Here is a 22,734-nt window from a genome sequence, read left to right as displayed (position 1 = left end):
ATATAAAAATACATATAGGATTATAATTTATTAATGTCACATTAAAACATACATTTAAAAATAAGAGTGTTGTGTTCCTGAGCAGTTTATTGTCTTCCCTCTAGCTCTACCCTTCCATCTAAGGATTGTTTATTTTTTTTAATCTCAGGAAGCAGTATTAAATTACAGAACTTTACCCCGTTCTTTGTGACTTCTAACAGTGATAGTATTTTATATACATCTCTTCGGAATTATTTAACCCAAAGAACAATTTTTGGCATCTTTTCGATGAAATGTTAGTGGTGACCTTTGCTTATAGTAGTTTTTTGCCCTGGGTTTATTGCCATAAGGGCTTAACCTAGTAAGCCATGTACCCTCCCTTGTACCCTTGAGTTGAATCTCAGAAGCTCTAGAGTGCATAAACTGGATCATGAGAATAGATCATGAAGCTAACAAACTACTTCTGTTTTTCAAGGATGGTTCTTAAACCATATAAAGACACTCTGATGTGCAGTGATTGGCAAAATAAGATCTTTTTTACATATTTCTTTTCTTTTTTTTTTTTTTTAATAATGTGACAGTTTTCTATCCCTTGACCAAATAGGATGAAATGATACAATACATGCTCTAAGGGCACTATTAACTAATAAATAATATAAGTATTATTCTTTTGTACCTTACAATTAACTTTTTGAGAAAACTAGAGTTAAGTATCATGCTTACACAAGGCAAACCATTTTAGTGTTCCTTACTCTTTGATTAAATTTCTATTTATAACACATTTATGGGAGTAAAAAAATCATTGGCTAGAGAGACAAAGACCTGGATTCTGGTCCTAGCTCTGGCACTTAACCTACTAGCTAGGGTATTTAACCTTGGGTATTTAACTACCATGGTTCCAGTTTCTCATGTTTAAAATTAAAGTTAGGGCCACGCGTGGTGGCTCATGCCTGTAATCCCAGCACTTTGGGAGGCTGAGGCGGGCAGATCACGAGGTCAGGAGTTCGAGACCACCCTGACCAACATGGTGAAACCCCATCTCTACTAAAAATACAAAAATTAGCCAGGTGTAGTGGCACACACCTGTAGTCCCAGCTCCTCAGGAGGCTGAAGCAGGAGAATAGCTTGAACCCGGGAAGCAGAGGTTGCAGTGAGTCAAGATTGTGCCACTGCACTCCAGCCTGAGTGACAGAGTGAGATTCCGTCTCAAGAAAAAAAAAGAAAAAAAGAAAGTTAGGCCATATCGTATGTAAGGTTCCGTATAGTCCTGTGATTATGATGTTTTTCTCTTTTAGAAATAGTACTTATTAATATTCCTCTAGTGTAAGCTAAAGAAAAGACAGAGAGCCTATTTCACCTTTAACACATTATCTTAAAGCCCTTAGTATTTTTTTCCTGAAAGAAGTCACAATAAATGCTAATGTGATGTTCTTTTAGGGCAGGGAGCAAGAGACAGTGAGAGTGAGTCTTTTACTTACTCGTTTTACACCTTTGTGTACTGTTCTAATAAAGAAAATTAATGTCAGCAGGAATTACTTTGATAGGGAGATAATTGATTTTTTATTTGTCTTACCAAACTTTTGCAAACACTTTGGGCCGAAGGTAAGATAGGCATTCATGAATTAAAATTAGTGAGATAGCCTTGTCTTTAGTCTCTTGTTGTATCTATTACTTGTTTGTATCTTTTTGTCTTAATTTAAAAAAATGTTTTCGGAGACAGGGGAGACCCTGTCACAGCTCACTGCAGTCTCCAACTCTTGGGCTCAAGTGGTCCTTTCACCTCAGCCTCTCAAGTAGCAAGGACTGCAGGTGCTCACCACTATGCCCAGCTAATTAAAAAAAAAAAAAAAATTGTAGAAACTGGGTCTTGTTTTGTTGCCCAGGCTAGTCTTAAACTCCTGGCCTCAAGCGATCCTCTCACCTTGGTCTCCCAGAGTGTGGGATTATAGGTGTGAGCCACTGCACCTGGCTCTATATATTATTAATAGAAAAACTGTAGATATTTGACCAGGAAAACTTTGCTTTTTATGGAAGGAGACACTTGTTTGATGAAAAGTTGCTTATGCAGAATCAGTTATTATATTAAGAAACAAACTCCCACACTCAATTATATAAGTTAATGCCTACCTAAAATATTTGTTTACTGTCATAGAAAGAATGCCAACATCATAAGGATGTCTTCCCTATTTTATAGATCCTACTTTTAATTTCCTGTTACCTAAGAGGTTGGTGTTACTAACTAATATTGTTTCCAAGTAGATCTAAGTTGTAACATGAAATAATATTTTCAAGATATAAGAAAGAATGTCCTGATTTGGAAAGTTGGTACAGTTCTTGAATAGGAAAGCTTTTGCTCTATAAGTATTTAAAAAAAAAATAGAGAAAACTACCACTCTGAGGTTGTCAGTAAATACACTTTCCTTTAGACCAAGAAAACAAACACAATTTTTATGCCCTATCCATTTTTTAGCTAGAGGTTTTTGTCATTTGTAGATGTTTATTTAATATTAGTCAGTTATCTATAGATAAGTAACTTTAAGTAACTTCTAAGTTACTTAAAATGTCAGCTTTTATAAAGGAAAATTGACATTCATAGGAAATTTGCAATCGAAGTTTTTCAAAACAAAGAATTATTCTGAAGAACAAATAAAATCATGACACAATTTCTGTTTTTAAATATCTGATTGTCAATTAGCTTTTCTGAAAACAAAGCCCTAGGGTATTGCTATTTTATCCTCTGCTTAGAAACTTAGCTTTGTGGTTGGATTTTGCCACTAGAGGGCTCCAATGAGAGCCCCTCGCCCCTATCTCTGTCTCTTTAAAGAGAGATGCTTGTCATTTTGAGAACTTCAGTATACTGATTCTGACGGATCACAGATTTTGTTTTTGTTTATTTGGAAAGGGAAACTTAAATGAGCCTTTCCATAGTATTTCACTGCCTTCCTCTAGATTTGATTGCAGTAGTTGTATGGTGTCCTGTTTTATGTCCAGATACCTCAGCACTGAGAATGAATTAAGTGCATATTGGAAACTGTGCTTTAGGTTTTGGAAAATGGGCAATTCCGTATTGTAACTTGCAAGTTTAGATGATCTGAGGCTTATTTAAATTAAATTTGAAACTTAATATGACAGAAATAATGAATGCAATAGTTTTTCTTATGAAAATAGATATATCAGACTACTGTTCTCCCTTTCCAAACTTTCATCTCTTGAGAGCATTGCTAGCCTTCGCTAGTTTCAGGCTTTATGCCTACTTCTCTCTCCTGTCACTTTCTCCTTTAACCCTGATATCACATCTTTATCATGAATGTCAGAAACTAGCTTCAGAGAGATGAAAACTGAATCCTCAAAACTTCAGTTAAAGAATGAAAACAATCTAGGAATTCTGTGTATGAGCCAGGAAAGCAGCAAGGGTGTGAAGAGAAGAAATAATGATTGTAAAATTGGTTGACATTTAATGAGTACTTCATATGTCAGACATTCTGCTTAGCACTTTACATATATTATCTAATTTAACTTCCAATGACTCTTTGAGAATGTTACTACTATAATTATTATTTCTATTTTATTGATGAGAAAACTGAGGCTTAGAGAGATTAAGTAACAAGGATTTCAATCCAGGTGAGTCTTAATTACTATTTCAGGCCACTTACAGTATCAAAGGAGAGAGGGATTTTCAGAGACAGCCCTGGGACTGTGGTTATTTATAAAAGCAGTTTCTCATCTAGAATTCCCTATCTTGTTGAGTCCAGCTTTATTGTCTTATCTCTGTGAAACATGCATAAACACACAATTTTTTTTCTTGATTTGAGCACTTGACTCATTAATTTGTTTATATCACTAACACTTGAGTGAATGTATATTAAACCCATAAACATCTTATTTAAAAACTTTTACAGTAATGATGGTTACAAATTTTTCTAAAAAGTCATTACAACCTTGTTTGACATGATAATATAATGACTACTATTTCTTTACCATATGCCTGTTTCTTCTTTTAATTGTGTTTATTAAGTTAATGTTTATACTTTGATCCTCCCCCCCATTTTAGGGCCAACCAGGTGACCCAGGACTCCAAGGACCATCTGGCCCTCCAGGACCAGAGGTAAAATATGGTGGAAAGATAATAAATTTGAAACAAAATGGTGGAAATTAAACTTGTTGGGTAAAACATGTTTAAACATAGGAAGCTTAAGAAAGATCCTCTTTAAAGTTTGTATCTCTGTAAATAGTTTGGACTAAATTTTTTCTGTTGTGTCACGAGGTATGCAACAGGGATCCTAGGGAAACAGAAAAACGTATTAGCCACATTTTCACACTGATTAGGATCACAGCTGATTTATTTGTTCTGCACAGCTATTAATAACAAGTACTTGAGACTTGGAACCAAATTTCAGGAAAGAAACTCCACTGAATTATTAATGCAAAATGTTTCCAATTATTGCTATATCCATATATCATTGAAATCTCATACAGTATTCTAAAACAAATACAATTAAGTCTGTAGTACATATATCAAATTTGTTTGTATATACTTTAAAATTTGTGACTTTGGTTTAATGGTTGATACAGAGTGGCTTTCGTTTCTAAAATTCTATATAGAATATAAGCTTCTGAGATGAAACATTTGGATTTAAAAAATCATACTATGAGTCAGAACTATGAGTCAAAGATATATTACATGGAGATGAAACTTCTGAAGCTCACTCTAGTTTCAAAAATACATGCCTATATTGATATGTGTGTGCCTGTGGGTGTCTACACACACACACACATACATACAAGCACACACATATCAGTGTACATACATATTTAATTCAGAGTCGTAAATTCAGCAGGAGGCTGAGAAAATAATTGGCATCAGAATAAATAAGTTAGAGCAATAATGTCATAGTGTCAGAGTGGTAGGCAGAGTTTCTAAGACTACTGCTGTACTGATGCTGTCTCCCTCTCTTTGTAAACCATAAGATCTACTTCGATTGCTTCGCAGCTGTCCTTCAGGGTTGGCTGATTTTTTTGGAAAATGCCTATTCTTACTTACTGTATGATTTAAAAACACATTGGGTATTGATAGTTCAAAAATCTAAAAAGCAGGCGGGGCATGGTGCAATCCCAGTACTTTGGGAAGCTGACGTGAGAGGATCGCCTTGAGTCCAGGAGTTCAAGACCAGCCCTAGCAACACAGTGAGACCCTGGTGCTTTAAAAAAAAAAAAAAAAAAAAAAGGTTTTAAAAGTTAGCCAGGCCTGGTGGCTCACACCTGGAGTCCCAGCTACTCGGGAGGCTGAGGTTGGAGGATCACATGAGCCTTGGGTGGCACCACTGCACTTCAGCCTGGGTGACAGTGAGACCCCTTCTTAAAAAAAAAAAAAAAAGAAGGAGGAGAAATCGGCCGGGTGCGGTGGCTCAAGCCTGTAATCCCAGCACTTTGGGAGGCCGAGACGGGCGAATCATGAGGTCAGGAGATCGAGACCATCCTGGCTAATACGGTGAAACCCCATCTCTACTAAAAAATACAAAAAAACTAGCCGGGCGAGGTGGCGGGCGCCTATAGTCCCAGCTATTCGGGAGGCTGAGGCGGGAGAATGGCGTAAACACGGGAGGCGGAGCTTGCAGTGAGCTGAGATCCGGCCACTGCACTCCAGCCTGGGCGACAGAGCGAGACTCTGTCTCAAAAAAAAGAAGAAGAAGAAGAAATCGTCTTCGAAACTTCATTGTACTTAGTTTTATATCAATAGAGAGGAAACAGGAAGTAAAATACAGTAGTATATTGATCTCTGCATTCTGATAAGAAGGAAATTGAGTAATACTTCAGATTAGTATAAGCTTCTCCATATGAGCCTACAATTTTTATTCTAATTATTTTTAATGAAAGCTTTCCTGGAGTGAATAGTATTTACACTCTTGTCATACTGAGGATAAAGAATCTATTTTAATTTTCATTATCTTTAAAGGTTATTATTATGACTGTATTGCCCCATTATTACTGCAGTTACAGGTAATATGTACACTAGAAACGTCTATGTTGCCTCCTTGCTGTCATTATGGTTTTCAGTCATTTTTCTTCTTTCTCATAAAGCTTGGTTAAAGGATGCGTAAGCGATGTTTTCACTTACTACTTGATCTTCCAAAGATGTTTCTTTATTTCTCTCTTCCCTTTAAAATTTCATAATATTCATCAACACTGAAAACATTGTGTCATTATCTCTGATTTCAGCACCACTAATATAAGCTCCTGAGCCCCAGCCTTTTCAGAGTACCAGTCCTTCCTCTTCACCTGTCTTAAGTTTTTCCATGGAGCTAAAAATGTAACCTGTACTCTCTCAAGAACTGATGCTAGATTGTTTTGGGAAACAGGGTCTAATCCAAGGAGCATAACTTTTTCTTGATCATAAAAATATGGTACCTAGGCAACTATATATGAGACAACACTTCTATCCAAATCCTTCTCAACATTAAGCTTTTAATGAACTTGCAGGTCCAAGAATTTTAAATAGTATATTTAGTAGTAAACCAAGCCTGAAAACTTTCTGCTTGTATAGCGGATGAATTTTTCTCAGGTAAAGGGTCTTATGCATTGTGCTAAATTCAGACTTTATCCTGTATGCATTGACCAAAGATATTTAAGCAAGAGAATGAAATTATCAGACTTGTGCTTTATGCAAGGCAGCAGGGAGAAGGATAAAAGAGAAGAAGGGAAGGAGGGGTGCCAAGGAGACAAACTAAAGGTTATTTAGAAGGATGGTGCAGCAGAGCAGGGGATTGATCATGAGGTCCTGTGACAATAGAGAGAAAAGGATAGCTTAAAGAGAGAACTAGAAAATATAATTCACAACACATAAAACAATTAGTTTAGCTCATTCCAATTGTGAGAGAGAGGAATAAAAGGCAATTTTAACGCTTCTTGCTTGAAAAGTTGGGTAGAATGTGCATCATCATTCCAAAAATAGAAAATAAAAGAGGAAGAGGAGGAGGAAGAGAAGGAAGAGATTCAGGGTGGCTGGAAATAATGTTTTGCTTTGAATCTGTTAAGGTTTAAAGGCCTTTAGGAGATATAGAAAATTAATCTAATAAGTGTCTTAAAACTGTAGGCCTAAAGCTCAGAAAAGTAGACTAGAGATACATACTTATATAATCATCTGCATAAAGGTATTAGATGAAGCAATGTAATAGATGAATTAAAACAAAGTTTACAAATACTACACCTGGAAACTCACTCCTGGAAGGCTACATTCTTTGTCTACAGTGCAACAAAGTTTTAAGTTGGTAATAAAAAGTCGGTAAAATAACATTTTGGGTGACTGAAAAATACATTCCTTAGTAACTTATGGTCTGGAAAGAAGAAATACTGCAATGGAAATTAGAAAATGTTTAGAAGTGAATGAGAACGAATCAGTATAAAAACCTGAGTGTTGCAGCTGAAGCAACATTTAGGGGGCAATTTATATACAAATTCATTTTTCTTGAAAGCAAAGAAGGTAAAAAATAAATGAGTTATATACAGCATAACTCCAGGGATTTGTTTCAAAAAAAGAAAGAAGTTGAAAGAGGTAAATAGGATAGTCTCTGTTTTCTTAGTCTTGAGACTAAGTCTCAAGAGTAAGGGGACTGTGCAGGAGAAAGGAGCTGCAGGAGCTCTTTGAAAAGTAAGTGAGTGAGTGACTGCGGAATCATAAAATAATTTCTGAGTTGTTGGTTAAGGTAATTTTTGGATAAGGTTTTTGTTTGTTTGTTTTTGTTTTTGTTTTTGAGACAGAGTTTCACTCTTTCACCCAGGTTGGAATGCAGTGGTGCTGTCTTGGCTCACTGCAACCTCCGCCTCCCAGGTTCAAGCGATTCTCCTGCCTCAGCCTCCCAGGTAGCTGGGATTACAAGTGCCTGCCACCACACCTGGCTAATTTTTGTATTTTTAGTAGGGTTTTGCCATGTTGACTAAGCTGGTCTCGAATTCCTGACCTCAGGTGATCCACCTGCGTTGGCCTCTCAAAGTGCTGGGATTACAGGCATGAGCCACCATGCCTGGCCCATTTTTTGGTTAGTTTGAAATGTAAGAGGCTTTTGCCTGAAATACAGTCACAAAGCTCTGTACATTTTGTTGTAAGGGGATTTCAGATTTGAATACGATCTTCCCACTGCCAAAGGATGACACATGATCAGTTATATGATTCTCCTGTCTTTTGGATTAGAACATATTAATTATTCGAAAGGAGGTAGCAATTCATTGTATTATGTCATTTCCACTATTCAATACAGATGGAAGTTATAATGTGAAAGCATAATTCAGTAAAAGTAATTCTATTGGGGCCAAAATGATGAGACCTACATATGTACTTCTATGATAGCTTTTGTTAATAACTAGGTCATAAAAGGTTTAAGATATCTGAAAATTACAGAATTTGGGGGTTAACATCTTCTGAATGAGAATTGAAGAGTTAGTCTGAGTACCTTGAGCAAATTACTTCAACTCCCTGGGCCTTTCCTCATCTGTAAAACAGAAATATTAATAGTACCAACCTCATAAAGTTGTTTTATTACACACATTAATTCATGTAAAACACTTCAGCATGTAGTTAATAGGAAACATTCAGTATGTATTAGCTGCCACCACCACTACCACCACCACCATAATTGAAGACAGCACACATTGTGTAGACCCAAGGCAGAAAAGCCTGGCCAGTTCAAGATCAGAAAGAATGCCAGTGTAACTGGAGTGAGCAGAATGAATGAAGAAGAAAGTGGTATACAACGAAGTTGGAAAAGTAGACAGGGGATATATCATGTATGCCCTCGTAGAGGAGAGTGAGAAGTTTGGATTTGGTTCTAAGTGTAGCAGGAAGCCATGAGAGGCTTTAAATAGGGCAGTGGCATGATCTGATCTGATTTATGCTTTTCAAAGGTTACTCTGGCTGCTGAGTGAATGTAAGACTGTGGGGAGAAACAGTGCTGAAAGTAGGGACATGATTTTTTGTTTTTATTTATTTATTTATTTATTTGAGATAGAGTCTCGCTCTGTCGCCCAGGCTGGAGTGCAGTGGTGCAACCTCGGCTTACTGCAACCTCTGCCTCCCAGGTTCAAGCGATTCTCCTCCCTCAGTCTCCCAAGTAGCTGGGACTACAGGCGCGTGCCACCACACCAGGCTTATTTTTTTATATTTTTAGCTGAGATGGGGTTTCACTGTGTTAGCCAGGATAGTCTTGATCTCCTGACCTCATGATCCACCCGCCTTGGCCTCCCAAAGTGCTGAGATTACAGGGGTGAGCCACCACGCCCGGCCAGTAGGGTGATGATTTAAGGAGATTATTTTACTTATCTAGGCAGATAACTTATTTTAATGAATGGTAATTTTAGTTTTTGATAATAAAACCATGCCAGCTATAGAAAATGATTTTTGATTTTTCAACCTTACCTGGGCATTACTATCAATTTTTTTAAGGCTGGGCATGGTGGCTTATGCTTGTAATCCCAGCACTTTGGGTGGCTACAATGAGAAGATTGCTTGAGCCTAGAAGTTCAAGACCAGCCTGGGGCAACATAGTGATGCTTTGTCTCTATTAAAAAGAAAAAAACATACACAGATTCCCAGGGCCAATCTCAAAAATGCGGAATCAGAATCATTGGGGGTTGCTCCACAGCTGATTAAGAGCAATAATAAAGAACCACATCTTATTTTTCTGTTCTTTATGGCAGCAGAACCTTTATCCGACAGAATGAGAGTGTTTTCAACCCAGTAAGGTATAAGATCACCAAAGAAGTCAGAACATTCTCCTTGTTCTCTGCTTGGAAATTATCATCTCATTCTGTTTTAGCAACCTGGGAAAATTATTACTACCATTTACTGCAGCATAGCATGACACAGAGATAGCATTCTATAAATGTTTTTAAAAATAAAGTGATAAAAGAAAGACACTAATAGGCTTTGCTGTGGATTTTTTTCCATTAACATTTAATTTGCACAGGAGCTGGAGCAGAGAAGGAGAACTGGATTGCCTTTGCAGTACAGGGTGAATGTGATTCAAAAGCACAAGTTTTATAGTACCAAGAGTGTATGAAGCAGCCTGAGATAAGAGTAGGAGAAGGGTAGGTAACTTAGAAGATAGTCTCACAGACAGAGAAAAATAATCCAAGTTAGCCCAGTGAACTAATTATACATGTTGACAACATTTTACAGTCATAAAATATCTTGCAATTGTATTTATTAATCATTATTTTTCCACAGAGTAATTAGGTTAAATTCTATAAGGCTAAAATCAGGGGCTAAGCCTTCCTTGGTAGCCGCCGCCACCATTACCACTTTAGAGTAGTGTAATCTTAGTGGTTAAGCTGAGTTTATTCATGAGTAACTAAAAGGTGCAGAAAAATAATTCATACGTTTTTCTTTGAAACTGTGTGAGGAAACTCATATTAAAAGTATACTTATATTAAACAGTAATTTTAACTGTGTATTTTCTTCCAGAAAAGTTAGAGAAATTGTTCTACAAGGCAAAGCTATATAGGACAAAGTTAGATAAGTGTACTACCCTCCTTACTTTTCTGCCCAGTCCTCATCCTCTTATCCTTTTTCAGTGTTCTCACCTACTCCTGAGGTATCCAATCTCAGTAGTTTCTGGTGTATCTTTCTTGTGTGTTGTGTATGTGTGTATGTTTTGCTTGTTTAAGGGGCAGATGTATGTATATTTTCTTGTACTTTTTTATTACATAAAAGTTACATAGTATAGATACTTTTTTGCACCCTGCTTTTTTTACTTAAAAATATATCCTGGAAAACACAGCATATCAATTCATGGAGCTCTTCTTTATGTAATTTTCTAGCTTCATAGTACTTCATTGTGTGGATGTATCAGTTTATTCATTCTCCTACATATGGAAATGTAGTTTGTTTCCAGCATTTTGCAATTACAAACACTCCTGTAATGAATAAACTTGTGCTTACGTATTTCTGTATGGTTGGAGGTGCATCTTCATGGTGAATTGCTAGAATTGGATTGCTAGGTCAAAAGAAGATATTGTTAGATATTGCCAAATTCTTCTCCGAAAGAATTGCATTCCTATCAACATTTCTGTAATTATGACATTTCTCTCGCTATGAATGACACTGAAAATGTTTTTATGTTTGAGGACTGTTTTATAATCTTTCCTGCGAAATGTCTGTTTATGTTTTTTGCGCATTTTTCTACTAGGTATTTGGTCATTTTACTCTAATGTTTAAAATTATTTGTGTATTAGAGAAATTAGCCCTTTACCTGTGATAACTATTGCAAATAATTTTTTCCCAGTTTGTCACTTGTCTTTTGACTTTATTTGTAGAGTTTTTTTTGACAGGAAACAGCTTTACATTTTTAAATAGCCAAATTTGTCAATCTTTTAGGGAATTTGGATTTTGAGTCATCATTAGAGAACCTTTGCCTATATCCAGGTTTTAAAGAAATCACCTATGTTTTCTTCTGATTCTTGACTAGTTTCCTTTTTGTATTTACGTCTCTGATACATTAAAAGTTGTGTGTGTGTGTGTGTGTGTGTGTGTCTGTTGTGATTTATGTATTTCATGTCACATTTTTCTAAATGGCTAATCGGTTTTCCCAGAATCATTCATTAAACAGTCTATCTTTGCTTCAGTATCATAGTTTATTTTAAATTATGCTACCTATATCATACACAGTCACATACTGCATGCATCGTTTCGGTCATTGATGGGCCTCATATAAAACCCTAGTCCCATAAGATTATAACAGAACTGAAAAATTTGTATCACCTGGTGATGTCATATAAAGCCTTTGTAACATCATTACTTACATGTTTTGTGGTGATGCTGTTGTAAACAAACCTACTGTGTTGTCAGTCATATAAAAGTGTACAGTAATGCCCTGGGCCTTCACATTCACTCACTACTGACTTACTACTTCACCCAGAGCAACTTCTGATCCTGCTGGCCCCATTCATGGTAAGTGCCCTACATAGGTGTACCATTTTTTATCTTTTATACTACATTTTTACTGTACCATTTGTATGTTTAAATAGATTTTGATACACAAATACCATTGTGTTACAGTTGCCTACAGTATTTAGTACAGTAACATACTGTACAGGTTTATCGCCTAAAAGCAATCAGCTATACCGTATCGCTTAGGTGTGTAGTAGACTATACTATCTAGGTCTGTGGAAGTATACTCTATGATGCTCACACAATGACAAAATTGCCTGACAAAATATTTCTCAGAACAAATACCCATCATTAACTGATACATGACTGTACTAAATTTCTACTTCTTGGATCTATGTCTGTACTTTATTTTCTCTTCCATCTGAGTGGCTGTCTGTTCATGCACAAGTACCACCTTGCTTTAATGACAGAAACTTTATGGTGTGTTGAGATGTCTGGAAAGGTTTTAAGTCCTCTGAGCTTTTTTCAGTGTTTTCCTGGCTATACTTGCATTCTTGTTTTCCCATATAAACCTTAACATCAATTTATCTAGGTTCATTAAAAAATATTGTTAGTATGTTTATTGGCTTCAACTTACACTTACAAATTAAGGGAGTGCTGGGATCTTTATGATACTGACTCAGTCTTTTCGAGAACAGCGGTTGTCTTTCATTTGTTCAGATCCATTTTTGTGTCTTTCAGGAGTGTTTTAAAACATTCCATAGGGTTTGCACATTTTTTGTTAAATTTTTTCTTCAGCATTTTATATTTTTTGTTGTTATAGTAAAACGGATTTTCTCTGCCATTATATTCTCGAATGCATTTTTGTTTATGTGTCCAAAGACTATTGATTTTTCAATGTTAATTTTATATCCTGTTACCTTAATGATTTCTTTTTTTTTTTAGTTAGTTTTACTATTGATTTTCCAGAGTTTTCTAGACATGCTCTCATGTAATTTTAAAATAGAGATCATTTTAGTTCTTCTTTCCCACTTCTTAAACCTCTAAGTTAATTCTCATGGTTAATTGTGTTGTAATACCTGAGTACAATGTTAAAGAAGTAGTGAGCATCCTTGATCTGTTCCTGATGTTAGTGGAAACATTATAGTGATTTCTCATAAAGCAAATGCTGGCATGAGGATTAAAATATTCATATTTTATTACATTAAAGAGATAGGCTGGGGATTGCTTGAGCCCAGGAGTTCAAGACTGGCCTGGGCAGCATGGCAAAACACTGTCTCTACAAAAAAGACACAAAAATTAGCCTGGCATGGTGGTTTGTACTTACAGTCCCAGCTCCTCCGGAGGCTGAGGTGGGAGGAACACTTGAGCCCAGGAAGCAGATGTTTTGGTGAAGTTTTTGCACCACTGCACTCCAGCCTGGGCGACACAGCAAGACTCCGAAAAAAAAAAAAAAAAGAAAGAATAAAAAAAGAAATATCCATTAATTTATATTTTCTTGAATGTCTTAAATCACGAATGATTATTATATTTTGTCAAATATATATACTTGGTTAAAGGTTTTATATTTCCTACATGTATGGAGATAATTACGTATTTTTTCTGTTTGGATCTATGTGTATGGTATATTAATGGATTTTTTTTTTATTGACCCAATTTGCATTCTTGAAATATATTCTACTTGATTGTGGTGATCCTATTATCCTCTACAAGAGTGGTACATTTGTTACAGTTAATGAACCTACATTGACACATCATAACTATCTCCCAAGGTTCGTAGTTTACATTAATGTTAGTGTTCACTCTTGATGTTGTGCTTTCTATAGGTTTGGAAAAATATGTAATGATCTACCATTATATTATTATACAGAGTATTTTCACTGCCCTAAAAATCCTTTGTGCTTTGCCTAGTCATCCCTTCTCTCCCCTGCCCCCAGCAACCTATGTACACTGATCTTTTTACTGTCTTCATAATTTTATCTTTTCCAGAATGTCAGGCAGTTGGAATCGTACAGTATGTAGTCTTTTTAGATTGACTTCTTTTACTTATTAATATGCAATTAAGATTCCTCCATGTTTTTTCATGGCTTCATAGCTCATTTCTTTTTAGCACTGAATAATATTCTATTGTCTGGATATACCACAGTTTATCCATTCACCTACTAAAGGACATCTTAGTTGCTTCCAGGTTTTGGCAGTTGTGAAGCTGCTGTAAATAGTCATGTGCAGGGTTTTGTGTGTGCATAAATTTTCAACTCCTTTGGGTAGAATTAAGGAGTGTGGCTTCTGGATCACACAGTGAAAGTATGTTTCGTTTTGTAATAGACTCCCTATCGTCCAAAGTGGCTGTGCCGTTTTGCATTCCAACCGGCAGTGAATAAGAGTTCCTTTTGCTCCACATCCTCACCAGCATTTCGTGTCAGTGTTCTGGACTTCGGCCATTTTAGTGAGTGTGCAGTGGCACCACATTGGGTTTTGTTGTTGATGGTGGTGGGTTGGTTTGTTTGTTTGCTTGTTTTGAGACAGAGTTTCACTATGTCACTCAGGCTGGAGTTCAGTAGAGTGACCATGGCTCACTGTAGCCTCAACCTTCTGGGCTCAAGTGATCCTCCCACCTCAGCTGCCTGAATAGGGAGGATCACAGCCATGCACCACGGCGCCCAGCTGTTTTTATTATTATTATTATTATTTGTAGAGACAAGGTCTCACTGTGTTGCCCAGGCTGGTCTCAAACTCCTGGACTCAAGCAATCATCACACCTTGGCCTCCCAAAGTGCTGTGATTAAAGGCGTGAGCCACCGGAACCAGCCCCCATTGTTGTTTTAATTTGCAGTTCCCTAATGACGTATAATTTGGAGCGTCTGTTCATATGCTTATTTGCCATCTGTATATCTTCCTTGGTGAGGTGTTTGTTAAGGTCTTTGGCCTTTTTAAAAATTTTTTTTAAATGTTGAGTTTTAAGAGTTCTTTGTATATTTGGGGTAACAGTTCTTTATCAGATGTGCCTTTTGCAAATATTTTCTTCCAGTCTGTGGTTTGTCTTCTTATTCTCTTAACATTGTTTTCTGCAGGGCAGAAGTTTTAAATTTTAATGAAGTTCAGTATGGATTGTGTCTTTGGTGTTGTTTCTAAAAAGTAATTGCCATACCCAAGGTCATCCAGATTTTCTCCTGTATTATCTGCTAGGATTTTATAATATTGCATTTTACGTTAGGTCTGTGATCTATTTTGAGTTAATTTTTGTGACAGGTGTAAGGTCTGTGTCTAAGTTCATTTCTGTTTTGCATGTAGATGTCCAGTTATTTCAGCACCATTTGTTGAAAAGACTATCTTTGCTCCATTGTATTGCCTTTGCTCCTTTGTCAAAGATCGGTTGACTGTATTTATGTGGGTCTATTTCTGAGTTCTCTATTCTGTTCCACTCATCTACTTATCTATTGTTTCTTCACTACCACACTGTCTTGAATATTGTAGCTTTATAGTAAGTCTTGAGGTCTAGTAGTATCAGTCCTCCAACTCTGTCCTTCTCTTTCAAGTTGGGTTGGCTATTTTGGGTCTTTTGCCTCTCCGTATAAAGTTTAGAATCTGTTTGTCAGTATCCACAAATAACTTACGGGATTTTGTTTGGTATTGGATTGAATCTATAGATCACGTTGGGAAGAATTTACTTAATTCTTTTTTATTTCTTTTATCATAATTTTATAATTTTCCCCATATAAGTTTTATACTTATTTTCTTAGGTTCAGACCTAAATGTTTCATTTTTTGGTGCTGTATTGTGTTTTTAATTTCAAATTTCATTTGTTTGTTGTTGGTATATAAGAAGCCAATTAACTTTTGTTTATTAACCTTGTATCCTACAACCTTGCTACAATTGCTTATTCATTCCAGGAGGATTTTGTTCATTTTTTTCTGATTTTCTACATAGCCAATCATGCCATCTGTGACAAAGGCAGCTTTATATTTTCCTTCTCCATCTGTATTGTTTTTATTTCTTTTTCTGGTCATATTGCATTATCTAGGACTTCCAGTATAATGCTGACAAGGAGTCATAAGGGGATATTCTTGCTTTGTTCCTTTTCTAATTTCTTTTTATTCTTTTATTTTTATTCATAAAATTATTAAGGTCTGTTATTTTTTTCTCTCATCATTACTTTAAATGTATTCAATAGACTTCCATATGGAGTATGTTTTATTACAATTACTTTTTGATATTTTGTAATTTCAATTTGTATATGCCTTCTCACCCAATAATTATTTAAATAGGCAATTTTTAAATTTTCAAGTGGGGGAGCTTTTTCAGTTTTGATTTTGTTAATACTTTCTGGTTTCATTGCATGGTGATCAGAGACTTTTTTTACTTTATAGAACTTACTTTTTTCTTTTTCGCCTAGTACATGTTCACTTGTGAATGTTCAATGTCTTCTTGACAAGATAGTATATTATTATCAGGTGCAAAGTTTGATATGTAGTGATTTGCCCTTCCTTATTGATTATGTTGTTTAGATTTGCTGTATCTTCACTTATTTTTGTTTTACACTATCTGTCTGTGTTAGTAGGATGGACTGTGGCCTCTGTCAATCCAGTTGCTCTCAGAGCCACAGCTGGTACTTTTCTCACTCTTTCACTATGCATTTACATTCCCCTCACCCTCAGCTATCACCTCAGCAGATCTTGGTAGCTTATCTGGTAGTATAACCTAAACCTTCATTGCTGAAGAGCATGTATGTTTGACAGGAATACAAGAAGGTGCCCAGTGTATCACCTGAGTTTCACATGTATTCCTTCCTGCCTTTATTGTATAAAAGCAGTCTTGCTTCCTTTTGTTTATCAGGGTCAATTAGTTATGCCAGTGTGGTGACTTCTCTTTTTATTTGTTCAGACCTGATCACAAAAAGTCCAAAGTGCTCTGGTAGCAGCCATAATTTTTAGTTTAGTAAGACCTTTGTTGTATCTCCTGTCAAGAGAGAACTCCCACTTTGGGTAACAAGATCTTCAACCCTGTAGAGTTCAGCGTGTGGTGAAGGAAGCACAGAATATGGTGTGTCATTGGGAATGATAGTAAATAGGACCATACCTGCTTCCACCCCTCGGTCTTTAGACCCAAATGTTCATCCTATTCAGGACAAAACTCCATATAGGGGTCAGTGATTTAAAAAATCCACTGTGTCCTAAAGGGTAGTACACCATTTTTTCACGTTATTTTCTTTTAACTGGCATATAAGTTATAACTTTAGAAGGAAGTTCCAATGTTACATGAGGCTGGATGCCTCTAGATTGGGCAGGATAAAAACTAACGGATTATATCATGGGCCTACTCCTTGCACCTCCTTCAATGTAAAGAGGGTCTCCATTTTTGGATGCTGTGTTCTGTGAGGTTTCCTGTTTGTGGATCAGGCATTCTGTAAGTCTCTAGATAGTGGTGCTAGTAGAACTTTAGAAACAAGAAAGGCAAACTCTTACCCAAAATAGATATCTATCTCTGTGAGGATGAACTGTTGATACTTCCAGGTTGGAAGGGGCCCAAGGTAAGAAATTTGCCACAGAGTAGCTAGTTGTCTTCTTTGAGGAATGGTGCCATAATGAGGACGTTGTTGGTCTTTTTTGCTGACAAATGGGACTTTCAGAGTCAGCAGAAGCTGGAACATCCTTGGTAAGTGATAGTACATGCTGTTGGGCTCATACATAACTTCTGTCTCTGCTACCATGTCTTCTCCATTCGTGTGACACTCATGCCAGTCTGGGAGTGACCAAAGATGAAGGCTGCCTAATGTCAACTGGCCAAGTCATTTTGTCTACTTGGTTTTTTATAAACTCCTTCATGGTATATGCTTCCTGGTGGGCATTAATGTGTGAGACAGAACTCCTCATACTCTTTCCCTAATCCCATGTGTCTGTTCATGTGACTGTATCTCAGATCTCTCTCTTCCTCTATTTTTTCTCCTCCCAGGCCCCTGACCAGATAGCCATGCCATTGATTACTGCCCAAGAATCTATATATCCTCACTTCAGGTCACTTCTCTTGACACACAAAAGATGATGAGCTGGTACACTGCTCACAGATCTACTCATTAGGATGACGTTTTCTTCTCTGTTGTTATTCAGGTACTCATAAGTGTACCTTTTTTGCTGTTGCTATCCATTTTCAACTAGAACTGCTTGCCCAGCTGACCCAACCATAAACCAAGCTCCTCCAGCTAGTCATATGGGAGCTATTTTCTCACCCTAACACATATTCCTTTGGTTATAAGCCAGGAGAAGGGAACTGCAGTGAGTGTGAAGGTGACATTGGGGTTTGGGCTACCTATTAATGCAGCTTACTTGTTCCCCCTGGTCCCACTTGGGTTCAATCCTGTATATAACATTTCTCCTGTATAGTGGATTGCTGCTAGTGCCCATCTGAATTTATGTCTTGGCAGCCTAACAGAACCCAGGATATAATGGCAAGTTCTAAGTGTGTAGTTACTTGATGTCCCATAGTCAAGTGTCCTTCCTTTACCAGGTTCCAGTAACACCAAAAACTGTTTCTCAAAAAGCATATTATTTTCTGCTTCAGATGAAATGGCCTTATTCCAGAATTCCAGAGGCAGCATTTATTTCTCTCGCTGCAAACTGCCATAGGCTTCATACTGCATCTTCTCCCACTGTAATACCTCCAATACTAGAGGGTCTTCTTGATTAAATGTACAAGTGGCAGGACTGATTGTACCATGTCCTAGATTTATGATGTTGCCCTTTCCTGTTTTGGGTGCCGCTCAAAGCTAGCAGCCTTCAATGTCACCAGGTATATAGGCTAGAGTAGTATTCCTAGGTATAGAATAGTTTGCTCTCTGGACCCCAAAAGGTGTGCCTTTCCTTTTTTTTTTTTTTTTTTTTTTTTTTGTGGTAGAGTATGTAAGACTCTCAACTTGCTCTTGCCTTAAAGGGGCTATTGAAGTATATCCCTAACCACTGGGATCCTAAATCTTCAGAGAATTGGCCAGCTTATGAATCTTTGAAGGGTGTATATCCTACCATCTTGAGTGCATGTGTCTTGCCAAATTCTCTATTGTACTAGCCATCTCTTGCTATTCTTGTTCAATCAGCATGACATCATGTATGTAGTGGATTGGGGTGATGTTCTGTGGCATTCACTGAAGGTTCAGATCTCTTCAGACTGAACCTGTATCATCATATGACAGAGGCAAGAGAACACAGGAAAACTGTAAGTGGCTATTGTCCATCCTACATGAATGCAAACTAGTTTTTTATTATCTTTTTTAATTTTAAAGGGAAAAAGTACATTTGCTTAATTGGTGACTATATACCATTTATGGGAAGACTTAGTAATCTTCTCTAGCAATGATACTACATCTGACAAAACAGCTGTAACTGGGGCTGTGGTAGTCTCCAGTCACCCTTCAGAATCTATCTGATCTCTGCAGGAGCCCGCCTGGTGAATTCAGCAATGCTGTGATAGGGACCACCACTGCTACGTCTTTTAGGTTTTTAATGGTGGCACTAATCTATGACATCCCCCCACACACAATGTGACTGACAGTCATAGAGATGTGATTGGCTGATCATGAGAACCCAAAGATCTACCTATGGGAATATCTCTGCCTTTTATGCTCTTCTTTAGACAATCCAATTCTTACTATTCATTTTCAACGGATCTTTCTTGGATGTCTATTATATATGTCAATCACTAAGAAAAAAAGTGCTGAGGTGAATAAGATTAGATCCTGACTTCGGGAGCTTATAGTCAAGAAGTCAATATTCAATTCTTATACCATGTCAAAGCCTCTACTGTCTCTGTCTGTCCTTTTTCCCAGGCATCAGGTTTGGTTAGGTTTGATAAAATTAAAAATTAAAAATCAGGTCATCCCTTGAAAGTCTAGAATCAGTGCAGTCCTCAGAGAAAGTTGTAAAATAGTTGAAGAATTTTATTTTTTCCTGAGGCTCTTAGTCTCTCCTTTATGTGTGTGTGTGTCTCTGTGTGTGTGTGTGTGTTTACCCCCTTGGGCATGAGTTCTTTTCCATCTCAAACAATCGGTGTGCTCTTTTTTTCCCTTAAAATTTGCCCTTCCCATCAAAGCCTGTTTTCATGGAAAGACCTGATGAATATATTTCACTCCCAGCAGTAAATGATTATGAGCTAACAGCAATGTATTCCTATTTTAAGAATATTTGCATTTTAGCAATGAACAGAAACCTGAAACTAATGCAAAATGTCATTAATCAAAGAATTTAGGGTGTCATTTAGTGAGCAGGGAAAAACTTATGGATGACTAGAAACTTTTATACTTCTCAACTTAATCATACCATGCAAATGGTCATCTACTCAACTAAAAAGGCAGGACAGGACTGACCACCATTTCTTGTTAGTGACTTTTGGTTCAGAAACTCAAATCTTCAAAACAGTTGGTGAAAGCAAAGTACTCTGAAGTTTTTGTTGTAAATGCTATTTGCCATTGGCATTGAAGAGAACTGTTCATCATTAAAGACCAGCTGAGCAAATGTGATTTCAAACCACTTCAGAGCTTTTTTTCTCTTCTTAATGTTTTACTTATTCTAGGCAATGTGACAGTGATGATACTTGCATATGCTGTAACAATGAAGTGAAAAGATCTGTGCATTTAGCTTTTCACAGAATTGTAAATATTAGAGGTGTTCCAAGATAAAACATCACTTGCCTTAATACATAAGATTTATTTTTTCCATACTTTATTTTTCTGCTTTTAATAAAAACATATGGAAAATGCTCTACAGGAATCCTTTCTATTTCTTTAATCATAGTAGTATCAGTTTTGAGCACTAACCCCAAGTGTCCTGTCAGTTCTGGCAGCAGAGCACCTTCTTATATGGTAGCAGGATGATTAGAATGTTTGTTGATTCAGCTGTTAAGCCCTCTGGGCTACAGAGATTGCCAAATATTTGAATTTTGGATGATGTACTTGGTATATGGGGCCAGTTGTTTATGACAAAAATGAATCAAGACCACTAATCACAGCAGTGCCAGAAGTGGCCAAGCAGTGGGTCCTCTTTTTCCATCAGGGTGGTCTTCATTAGAGACAAAGACTGAAGTGAGTTTCAAAAATCTGGCTATATCAAGTAAAAGCATGCTTTTAAACTTCATTTTTAGTACTTCAGTGGACTTAACTGGAATAACCTAGACTGTGGCCAGCTATATTAATTGATTAGAATGTAATGGATTCCCTTCACCTAAATGATTTACTTCTTTGATATCTTTTATGACTTCGATTTGGATGATAAATTTCATGTTTTTAATTGTCGCTTAAGTCATGCTGAAAGAGTACATGTGATTAAGTCAGTCAATTAAAAAAGTATTAGGTTTCTACTATGTGCGAATATGTGCCTAGTAATCACTGTAAGATATATTAAAAATAAAATGTTATTGATAATTTAGGAAGATTTAGTCTAGTTGGAAAGAACAAAATCTATATGTAAACTGTTAGGTAATGGTGAAGGCATCAGTGTTAGTAGAGATAGATTAACAAAAAATGAAAGGATAGAGAAGGATTCATAGAAAAGATGGAAGGGTTTATAGAAACGACAGACCTTGAATTAGATTGTTTATTAATAAATCGCAGGAACAGGGCAGGGCATTCCAAGCAGTGAACCACATAAGCAGAGCCAAGAGACCTAGGGTATATGCATAGTGGATTTACGGGAGTGGGTGACACTGGCTGGCTGATACAGTTTTTTTGTGTGTTGGCACAGAGTGACAAATAAGATTGTAAAAGTAGGTTGGCATCAAATTGTTAAGACCTTTTATTTCAAGCTGTGTCAGAGGCAGCATATTCAGTGGTTAGGTAATCTGGGCTAATGTTGCAATTCTTATGTTGTGAAAAAATATGAGACCCCTCTCTCATCTCCCAGGTGAACCAGCCAAAGTTCTATTGCATTGCCTGGTTTTTGCTCATACTGGTCACAAATTTTCATCCTTTTATACTCACTGTAGATGGGAGTCTCTGTAACTATTATCTATAAGGAGATAGAATCTTCTGCCTACTCAGGATGAACCTTTGTTTTTCTTTTCTTTTCTTTTCTATTTTTTTTTATTTTACTTTATTTTATTTTATTGAGACAAGGTCTTGTTCTGTTGCCTACCCAGGCTAGAGTGTAGTGGCGTGATCACGGCCACTGCAGCTGCAACCTCCCAGCCTCAAGCAGTCCTCCCACCTCAACCTCTCAGATAGCTAGAACCACAGGTATGCACTACCACACCCAGCTAAGTTTTTTATTTTTTATTTTTGTAGAGATGGGTTTTCATTGTGTTACCCAGGCTGGTCAAGCTATCTGCCGGTCCACCCACCTCAGCCTTCCAAAGTGCTGGGACTACAGATATGAGCCACTGCCCCCAGCTGGAAACTTAGTACTAGTTGTTACAATGTTGCAAACCTGAAACTGCTCACCAGATTGATGAGGAAGTCTTTCTGCCCAGAAAAGAGTTAGGGACAACTAGGGCAACTGTCTTTGAACTTACTTCCCTGTACTTGGCCTGAAGCTGTCTCTCCCAGTACCTCCTCTAAACAGGCAATAAAGTGGAGGACCATTTATTGCTTGTTGACCATGTATTTGGTTGACATATTCATTGCAATTTCCCATCGACTTCTCTCAAATCCTGTTAATCATCTGTGAGGCCCTAATACTTCCTCCTCCAGAAAGCTATGTCTCTATCAGTATCCCATCTTCATCACCAAAACTGTCAGAATCTGATATTTTATTCTGTTTGCAAGCCAACAAGTTAGTCTGACAGTTTCAGTGATTCTGGTAAAAGACACAAGCTCCTAGAACAATGACAAAAGATAGTTTATTACTCTTGGCAAAAGCACTTTTCAGAGTATCAACATTTTTGCACTGATTCATTGAGCC

The 22,734-nt window shown here is 36.9% G+C and overlaps 1 protein-coding gene across 7 annotated transcripts in view; it reads left to right on the top strand.

The window, feature by feature from the left end:
- COL24A1 (collagen type XXIV alpha 1 chain) overlaps positions 1-22,734 on the top strand; it is a 386,758-nt gene that overhangs the window by 127,505 nt on the left and 236,519 nt on the right. For all 7 annotated transcript variants that reach the window (XM_031650448.1, XM_031650446.1, XM_021943525.2 and 4 more), the window contains one exon: positions 4,031-4,084. In XM_031650448.1, the coding sequence (XP_031506308.1) occupies positions 4,031-4,084 (54 nt within the window). The remainder of the gene's footprint in view (positions 1-4,030; positions 4,085-22,734) is intronic.

This window comes from Papio anubis, chromosome 1 (genome assembly GCF_008728515.1).
Source record: "Papio anubis isolate 15944 chromosome 1, Panubis1.0, whole genome shotgun sequence".
Lineage (NCBI taxonomy): Eukaryota > Metazoa > Chordata > Mammalia > Primates > Cercopithecidae > Papio > Papio anubis.
The sequence above is the reverse complement of the archived record's forward strand: the minus strand, read 5'-3'. Positions and strand labels throughout refer to the sequence as shown.